This window comes from Dipteris shenzhenensis, chromosome 9 (assembly GCF_047967505.1).
Source record: "Dipteris shenzhenensis isolate YYH24624 ecotype China chromosome 9, Dip_SZ_1.0, whole genome shotgun sequence".
NCBI classification, from domain to species: Eukaryota; Viridiplantae; Streptophyta; class Polypodiopsida; order Gleicheniales; family Dipteridaceae; genus Dipteris; species Dipteris shenzhenensis.
The window spans coordinates 26,809,652-26,819,784 of NC_141604.1; the positions used below are offsets into that span (position 1 = coordinate 26,809,652).

A 10,133-nucleotide genomic window follows, 5' to 3' on the forward strand; every position below is an offset into this window, starting at 1 on the left:
AAATACCTTCGGGGGGGTCCAGCCCGACATGTTGTCTTGGGCCCTAGTGTCTTTGTTGAGAGAGGGAGAGAGGGAGAGCAAATGAGAGTGTCTCTGCTGTCTTTTACGAGAGCTAGTATTGCAGATAGTTTGTCGAGAATGTGTACAGATTATAAACGATTGAATAAAGTGACAATTAAGAATCAATACCCTCTTCCTCGTTCCGATGATTAGATAGACCGTTTGGCTCGAGCGAAGTATTTCACTAAGATTGATTTGCGTACAGGTTATCACCAAATCCGTATCTATGCTAAACACATGATAGAACCGCATTTCGAACTAGGTATGGCCACTACGAGTTTCTCGTATTACCTTTTGGTTTGACCAATGCTCCTGCTACCTTCCAACAAATGATGAACGATTTGTTCCGAGATTTTCTGGGCAAATTCGTTATCGTGTTCTTAGATGACATCTTGGTATATAGCCGAACGCTAGAGGATCACATAGGACACCTCGGGATTGTCTTAGTTATTCTAAGACAGCATAAGCTCTATGCCAAGATGAGTAAATGTGACTTCTTTATGAAGTAGATCATTTACTTAGGACACAAGATTTCTTCTGAAGGTATTAGCATTGATCTGGATCATATCTAGAAGGTCTTGCAATGGCCTATCCCTCAAACTGTGAAACAACTTCGTTCTTTCCTAGGATTCACGGTTTTTCTACGAAAGTCTGTGCGTGATTATTCACACATCACAACACCCCTGACCAACATATTGAAAGGTCATGGACGCAAGTCTACCCAACCGATCTCTTGGAATGATGCATTGAACAAGGCTTTTGAAACCTTGAAGTTAACTATCAAGGAAGCACCCGTTCTTGCATCACCCGATCCTACCCAGCCTTCTGTTTTAGAGGCCGATGTGAGTGATTTTGCGATTGGGGCAACTCTATTTCAAGACGGCAGACTTGTAGCTTTTGAGAGTAAAAAGCTAGACGACACCCAATTTCGTTGGCCCACACTCGAAAAAGAACTTTATGCAGTTGTGTATGCTCTGAAGTTTTGGAGAGACTACTTGTATGGTTCAAAGTTTCTTGTATTGACAGATCATCAGTCAATCAAGTTTGTGTGTGACGGGTCTGAATTGAGAGGAAGAAAGGCTAGATGGGCAAAGTTAATGCAAGATTTTGATTTTGAAATACGTTATCAAAAGGGCTTGATGAATAGTGTAAGTCGAGTCAAGTTTGTAAATGATATGCCATTTACGGAAATATCCTCAGACCTATTTCAATCCTTGACAGGGCTTTGCGCAACTGATAGTCATTTCAATTCTTATTGGCAGAAAGTCCAGGATGGGAGCTCCATGGTTGACCAAGGACTCAGGGATTGTGCCACCTACGGTACAGGCGGCAGGAGGTCAGTGGATGATTAGGAACGGCTTGTTGTTTCGGAATGGAAAGATATGTGTGCCAGATGTTTCGGATCTTTGATCCAAGATTCTCTGTGAGTGTCATGATGCTCCTAGTGCTAGACATCCAGGTATACATCGGACTCTGTCTCTTATGAAGCATACCTTTTATTGACCTAAGATGCGTGCATTTATTGAAAACTATGTGGTAGGTTGCCAAGTTTGTCAGGTTACTAAGACAGAACGCCTTAGAAGCGCGGGTTTATTACAGCCATTGTAAATCCCGAGTAATAAATGGGAAAGTATTTCCATGGATTTTATTACCGGATTGCCTAGAACGCGCAAGGGTCATGACTCCATTTGGGTCATAGTGGACTGTCTGACAAAAATGGCTAGATTCTTACCTTAGAACAACCATCTTAACTGTTCAGCTCGCTCACGAGTTTGTGCACCACTTATTTAAGCTGTATGGTTTGCCGTCTGACATAGTCAGCGACAAGGACTCGAAGTTTACAAGTAGCTTTTGGACACTTGTTTTTGAGAAGCTGGAAACACTCTAAGTATGAGTTCCTCAGATCATGCACAATCTCATGGCAATACAGAGAAGGTCAACCAATTGGTTGAAGATATGCTTCGGGCATATGTTTCTAAGAGATAGTCTTCATGGGAAGATTATCTACCTATGATAGAATTTGCTTATAACAGTTCAAAGCATTCAAGTACTGGTTACAATCCTTATGTACTTATGTACGAGTTTCAACCTAAGTCACCAGTTATGGTTAGGTTAAAGGGAATCCAAAATGATGCTGCAAAGACATTCTTGCAAGACATGCAAGAAATATTGCAGTTTGCCAAGGAGTCTATTAGAAGTGCCCAAGATTGGGACAGATTTTATGCTAATAGACATCGTTCACCTAGAGAGTTCTTTAAAGGAACGATGGTATATTTGCGTGTTAGGGCATCTAACCATTTCCTTCATAGCACTCTATGTGTTAGTGCTATGGTGCTCTCCAACATCAATGTGGTTTGTGCACGACCACCTTATGGCTTACCACTTGAAGAACGTCACTCACATCCACATCGTAATACATTCCCAACAAGGCCCGCAATTGCTAGGTCTGCCATTTGCTGCCGAAACGCATATCTTGATCAGAAGTCTCCACAAGGAGTAGCACCACAACAGCATCTGCAGCAACAGGAGACTACATCATCTCCACACAACCGCCTCCTTCAATGAATGTAGACAATGCCATTAACGACACCAAGCCCCTCCTGATCAGATCGCATCCTCTCCAGACCTAGCACAAACCAAATCGAGATAAAATCTATTTTGCTAGTTTTTATCTCGATTAACGTGTAGACTAGTTATAGGACTACCTACCATAGAGCAGAGAACTCCAAAACAAGCCAACTAAAGCCCTACCCAAAAATTCCTGACTAGTTCCTAACCAGCATCAGTCCCTGTAGAACCTATCATTGGAATTCATCTCACACATATCGATACCTAACCCATTCTTTGACAGAGGGCAATTCACTCTTATTGAGTCACTTGGCACTTTGGGTTACTGATTCAGGATAGTTGCACCTTTGCACTCACATGCCACCTTGTAAAGTCACTAGTTGACTATTTTGGCATTCGGTAGTTCACCACTTCTTCCTAAATCCATGATATGCAATTTCAATTAAGAACTTGTCACAGATAGAACAACCAATAAACTCAATAATCAATTGCAAAACAACCACAAAACAGAAATCTTGTAAGCTTCCACCTTATACCTGGCAACACTAAAATACATGCAAATCACATGAGCAGGCCATAGTCCAACGAGCACCACTGAGTTTCCTATGCCGAGAACAGCAAGGCCAATTGGCAACACAATTATGCCTGCAAGTAAGACACTCAAAAATTACAAACTTTCTTTCTTATGTAATGTATATACAAAGCAAGTGTGTACCCATCTATAAACAAAAGGTATAAAACCATACCAAACTTTGAAACTCAATGAAACATCAAACCTACAACTATTTAGAGACTAGTAAAACCTTGAATCGTCAGTCAAAACCTCAATAGTTTTCAAAAATATAAAAACTAAGTTCTAACTAATTCATAGCAATACCATACATCATGCATGTTACATCATATGTGATAGTACATAATCAATACATCATGCAGTGCTCGCATGATATACATCGATCCAGATTCCAAATACATATACATTTATATTATTTATATTTACATACACAACTTCTGAAACATATATACATGTAATACATAAAATTATATTTTAAGTCCAAAAATAAATTAAAACCATACATAAGTTTATTTTAAAAAATAAATCTTTGAAACGCCTACATTTCAGGCATTTCATTGAAACGTCTCAAAGGACGTGACACGTGTTTCTATGTGACTATGGTGTGCAAGTATGCAACTCAATAGATCATAGAATCTGTATTTCAAAAAATGTGTTATAGCTACGGATCATCATCATGCGGAACCTATAATGACACGCAAAAAAGAGAACCTAGAACATGAATAGAGACAGGATTGGGGACACAAGAAATTATACCAAACATTACAAGCATAGGATTCAAGGCGAGTATCATTCCTGTCACAAACATACCTAACTTTTCCCCCACTTTAAGAAAAAAATAGCAGTTAGAAGCAAAAATGCACACAAATTTAGAACAAAGACAAAATCCATAAAATAGCAATGACAACATTGGATAACATAACAATAACCAGTCAATCAAATTCGTATTGTGATGTGTCCTCTCACATCATAATGTCGACCTCACAATCTCATGTCTGTGCAAAAGACCTGCCAAAGAATAAAAATATAATAGCCATTACTAGTAGCTCCTCAAACAATGGAAACTTATACTTCCTCTCAAGGCCAACTAGCCTACTCATCTAGCCTCACCACGTCTCTCACATACTCAAAATGTTGCAATGAGAGGGTCCACAAGCAGTGCTCTCATTTTCAGACCACGGTTGGGTGGCTCTACCGCCACTTGAAAACAGTAGCTCTACACACAAGTAGAATGGCTGCTACCTATCGAGACTGCTTCTAGAGGACATTCAGCATCATGTAAAAACAAATAGAGGTTGCAAATGGAGTTGGATCATGAGCGGAGTGTAGACTCTACACCCAACAGGCACTAGCAAGGCTGCTCAAAAGCCACAAGCCTTAGGTTTGGAACAAGTATGGATACTTGTCAAAAGTCCCCATTAGGAATCGTATATTCCCTTTTGATAATTCTCCACATGTGTATATGAGATATGTCCAGTAATGCTGCACATGTGGCAGCCTATAGTAGCTCGCAATTTGTTATTACATTGTACATGGAATAATACCCCAACAATGCATGTGGCTCACACACAACAAACCCTATATCTTCTACTAGAAATAACAGATCTTTACCTAAGAATAGCCTTGGATTCAACCTTAGCTTAACACTTCATAGTTGTGCATAATGCCGAGCCAAGACTCATGGCTTTGATGAACAACAAATACTGAAACGATTCATCCTGGCATTCTCTTGCAATGACATTGATGAGCAAGAAATACTGACCAGATGGCTCTAGACCTGTGGTGTGTGTGCTCAAACCTCAAAACAACTCAATCTTAAAGGAAATGGCAAAATTTTCCATCCTCGCATTCTCTTGCAACGACAACAATGCTTTCAAGGTTTCCGTCACAGGTCTGTGTCTGCAGGTTCATAGGGTCCAACTCAGATGCACTACTCTTGACACACACTTGATGTTCATGATACCGCTTATAACAAGTCATTTTCTGCCGTTGTGCATGAGACATGCATAAGTAACGATTGTACAAGTGCCTTGCACAGCTTAAAGAACCCATCCACAATTTTCTGTCATCTTTTACACACTCTACTAACCAAAGAAGCCCCTACCCTGACCCTTTTGGGTTATCATCGTACCTCACAAGGTGCACACATGAAAGCAATGTGTCAATCATTCCTCCAGGAAAAAAGGTTTAAAAGTAGAGTATTGATCGTAGTTTCTATTAGAGCAAGTGAGCACACACGGACTTTTTGTCATTTCATGAATTTGAACCAAACCTTGGGAAACTGACCCTTTTCGGCTATCATGGTACATCACCAGGTGCACACATGACAACCGGTCCATCGTTGAGAAACAGCAAGCCAAGACGTACCCAAGAAACGAGAAGAGTTCAAGCGAGAAGCTTAACAAGATCCGTCTGAGCCATCTGTAGCCCTTCTCCGGCCATCCGAGCTCAAGGTGGACACCTAAAATCTGACTTCTACAAACAATGGGGAGGAGGCGAAAGCGGCAGACGCATTCGAAGGGGATTTGCTTTGAGCCATAGATTTCTGCTTGTATCTTGCGTCAGATGGCTCTGAGGGGAAAAGTTTCCGCACCTCACCTCGTCTGCGGCGTAACAGCGGATCGTTTGGCCAGTGCTTCGAAGCACAGCTGATATTTTGTTTTATTTTCCGGGAAATCAAAATTGTATTAAGAAAAGCGCAGGTTCGTGTGTGCATCCATGTCTTTCCTCAACCAAAGAATAAAACCCGAACCAATAGGGCCCCTTCAACGTAAAAACCGCACTGCCCGCCGGACAATTGAACTCCCTGGAAAGCAACTAGTCCAGGGGATGTAAAGAAACAAAAGAGAAGAATTTACCTTTGATAGCGCCAAGAAGGAACAGCCCGAAGAAGAACGGGAGGAAAAGGAGGAAGCTCCAGAGCACAGACGGCCACTCCAACAAAGTATCCATACTCGTCAAAAATGAAAAGGGGAAAGCTTTAAAAGGAAGAGTGGGAAGAGAAGAAGGGGAAGAACTGGATGGATTCCATTTCTGATGAGGAAGTCGAGGGGAATGTTGAAATAAAAGGGGAGAGAGGCGACTGGAGGAGGAGGAGGAGGAAGAAACAAGCAGAAAGCTGATGCTGTTGAAGGCTATGGAGTTTTTATAGAAGGGATGCAGGAATGGAATGAGTTGAAGGCTATGGAGTTCTAATCTTCTTTTTTTTCTTTTCTTTTCTTTTTTTTCCTCCCCTTAGAATGCTTGAACAGTCCCTCAAGAGCACAGCCTCCTCCTGAAGGTCAACAGCTCCTCCTTTATTTGAAAATCAGTGCTCCCTCCCACACCCCTTTCAACTCTTTCTCCTTGGACCAACACTCTCATCCCCCCCACACACACTAACATTTTTCAACTTCCACACCCGCCCAAACAAAACAAAATACATTCAAAAGCCCTGCCCTGGCATCTGAGAGAGAGAGAGAGAGAGAGGCCTGCCCTCAACTGGAAGATGAGAGAGAAAATAAGAAGAAGAAGAAGAGAGAGAGAGAGAGAGAGGGGGGGCAGAGAAAACAGTACGTGGAAATCATCCAAAAGAAAATAGCTCCAAAAAGACTTTCGCTTCTCTAAGCTGCCCGGCCATCAATAAGGCTTCCACGCAAAACGTGGTAGGCCGACAACTTCAACTCCCTCTCTCTCTTGCTTTTTCGGCACTCTCGCAGGATTGCAACTTCCAAGGGCAACAAACAACTCGGCACACACAGGGCAACAACAAGCAGCTAGCCCAATGCACTAGCTAGCCATCCCACTACTATTGTCTTTGGGCTAAGAGATCATTGTGTGAGCAATTTACAAAAATAGATGAATGAATGGGATGGATCTGAAGCTTCTAGGGATATGGCAAGAAAAGAAAAGAAACGCAACACAAAGCATATGCTAGGCACCTACATCATGAATTTGTAATAGATATAGATACATGTATTCAATACCAATCCTCCCCCCAATATGCCCAGTTTTATTAAAGGATTTTGCTCTTCACCAAACATTCTCTTCTTTCTTTCGCGTTGACACTCTAGGTGGCCCCACTACACCACTTGACTGTCACCCTTTCCCTCATGTTTCACTCCCCTTTTTCTCCTTTATTCCGTGATTTTCAACATGCAAGCATCAATCCTCGTGGCCACTGCCTCATACCAAAAATCATCATCATAATCTCGTCCTTCCAGGTGTCGTGCTTGCCAAGCCAAAAGGAGTTCATTCACATGCTTTGTTAATAGTCAAAATCCTCTAATTATTAGGAGAAATGATGTAGGAGGTGAGATCATGCCAAAGATAAGACAAAGTGTATGTCAGAGGGGGTTTCATTGCATATAATTAAAAAAGCTTTGTCAAACATACATGTTTTGAAAAACAAATAACACATTCCAAATTATAGTTAGAGCAATCAACCCTTTACCAAGGCAATGCTAAATTCTCCTAATCTATGGCCATTTCTCCTCCCTCCTCCCCGGCCACAATATCATGCAACCATAATATGGAAGTACTAAGTTGTAAATTGCAATGTTCTCAATTGCATATGTGCTCCCCCTTAATCTTCTTACAATTTGATTTCTCCTCCTTGAATTTCACGTCATGGTAGATGGGATTTTGGCGCCTACCTAGTAAGAAGGAAAGGGACATGATCACTAAAAAGTGACACTCAGAAGTGACACGATGTCACTAAAAAGTGACATCCACATGTCTCAATCTCCTTCAACCTTGCTTTTCTTTCTCCTTTCGATATATATTCATGTTCTTCCCTTTAAATGACTTTGATTCCATCTTTTTTCATAATCCATTACTATCAAAATTATTTTTTTATTTAGAATTGATTTATAGTTTTTGTCCATTTGTTACTCTCATCCTTTACCAAGATTCCTTACAACCCCATGTATGTCAATGTTGATGAATGACTTAAGGTGACCCACATGCATCAAAAAAAGAATTCAATACAACTACATGTATGTCAATGTTAATGAATGATTTAATGTGACCCACCACTTAAAAAGAATATACATTTGCAACTCCTCTTTAAATATATATGATTTTAGTCTTTAATCATGTTCAAAGCTAGAATGGCACATTTCATGGATGGAAATAGACCCATTAAAAATGAGAACTCATTTCTCCCTCACAACATCCCACTCCTCACCCTTAATTTGAGCTCCCTATCTCATGTACAATGAATTAAGTACCTTTTTAACTTTTTCAACAAGGCAAGCAAAGACAAACGTGTAACCTACAACTTGGAGAACAAATTAAAATATGCATTGCCTTATCTAACAAGCATAATCCAATCAAGGAGTAGACATTCTAGCAATGATTGGCAAGGGGAAAGACAAACAAACTTAATTATGAGCAAAATACTTATCTATGTGACAATCAAGGTACAAAACTCTACAAGGCTTCTCCTAGCTAATGTGGGAACCCTTCTACTCTATGACCAAGAACACCACCTTGTCAGATGCTACCATAAGGGATGCGTTCCCTAAGTATTATGGCATGCTTATATCATAAAAACATATTCAAAAACACACATGCAAAAATATGTGCACACACACACAAAGAGAGAGAGGGGGGGGAGTGTGTGTGTGTGTGTGTGTGTGTGTGTGTGTGTGTGTGTGAGAGAGAGAGAAAGAGAGAGAGAGAGAGAGAGAGAGAGAGAGAAAGAGAGAGAGAGTCCCTCTACATGTAAATGAGATTACGTGATTCCTTAGGAATTGAGGATATGAGACTCTAGATGTTTTTTGATGCATGGTTTCCAATTGGGGCACTAACACACTTCCAATCTAGTCATATTCGCCATGCGCATAAATATGATCATTTCTACTTTCAATCGTTTAGTTCAAGTATCACAATTAAAATAACTTTGAGATGGATTTTGAGTAGTAGAACTTATTGATTACTCCTTTAGAATTTTTACTTATGGATTCAAAAAAATGGAATTAGGTGATGTTATTGTATGCCATTGAGGCCTATCAAAGGCAAATCATAGACTCATGGGTCATCTGATTTCATGCATTTCTATCTCCACTAGCTCATATAGAGGTATCCCCCCCCCCCGCCACTCTTCCAAAAAAGAAAAGACGGTCCTTATTCTACCATAGGAATAGATAGTGGTTACCGAGATGGGACATCAAGGATACTTTCTTATCACATTGGTGTACTATCCTATCTCCAAGTAAAGAGAGTTAAGACCTATTAGATTCTCCTAGGCCTATGCATTAGCAAAATATTGGTGTACTATCTCCAAGTAAAGAGAGGTAGGACCTATTGGATTCTCCTAGGCCTATGCATTGGCAAAACACAAAGAGGAGGCCTTAAAAGGAAGCATTACAATATTGACCATAGTTATCTTCTTTACAAAGGTAGAGTATTTGTCTTGCATGATAATGACACAAATTCTTTTTTGAATGTTTGAAGTGTGAGACACTCAAAAATTCAATTGAAGTGTGAGACACTCAAGAATTCAAAAGATCTATGCACTTTTGGAGTTTGCTTGTTGGAATGAATAGGGTAATGCAAAGGTAGCGTATTTGTCTTGCATGATAATCACACAAATTCTTTTTGAATGTTATAACAATTCAAGTTTGAGACACTCAAGTACTAAAGAGATTTATACAGGGTCATCCAAGTGTACTTATTAAAGTGTCAACAAAGCTAACCATCTAATATAGATAGGCACTATAAGAATTAAAGTTTGATAGGGGAGCCTAAAATCACCCTTCATAGCCATAAATAGGTGACCTAGGTGGTTGCCCTTAGAGACCACCTTACTTTATAGGGAAACTTTTTAGGGCTGCCCTAACTTGAATAATTTTGGGTAGAAGGGGCAACCAAAATCAGCTGGCCCATTTTTTGAATTTTGAATTTTAAAATTTCCAAAATGCAAGATCTTGCACTCATGTTACAATACCTA

At 40.2% G+C, this 10,133-nt stretch overlaps 1 protein-coding gene across 1 annotated transcript in view; it reads right to left on the reverse strand.

Annotated features, from left to right (window-relative positions):
* Nucleotides 1–6,427, reverse strand: part of LOC147898447 (putative membrane protein At3g27390) — a 42,406-nt gene extending 35,979 nt beyond the window's left edge. The window contains exons 1-2 of the mRNA XM_087378933.1: nucleotides 6,058–6,427; nucleotides 3,165–3,273 (exon numbers count right to left, since the gene is read on the reverse strand). Of these exons, the coding sequence (XP_087235059.1) occupies nucleotides 3,165–3,273; nucleotides 6,058–6,151 (203 nt within the window). The 5' untranslated portion in view covers nucleotides 6,152–6,427. The remainder of the gene's footprint in view (nucleotides 1–3,164; nucleotides 3,274–6,057) is intronic.
* Between the last annotated feature and the right edge of the window lie 3,706 nt (nucleotides 6,428–10,133).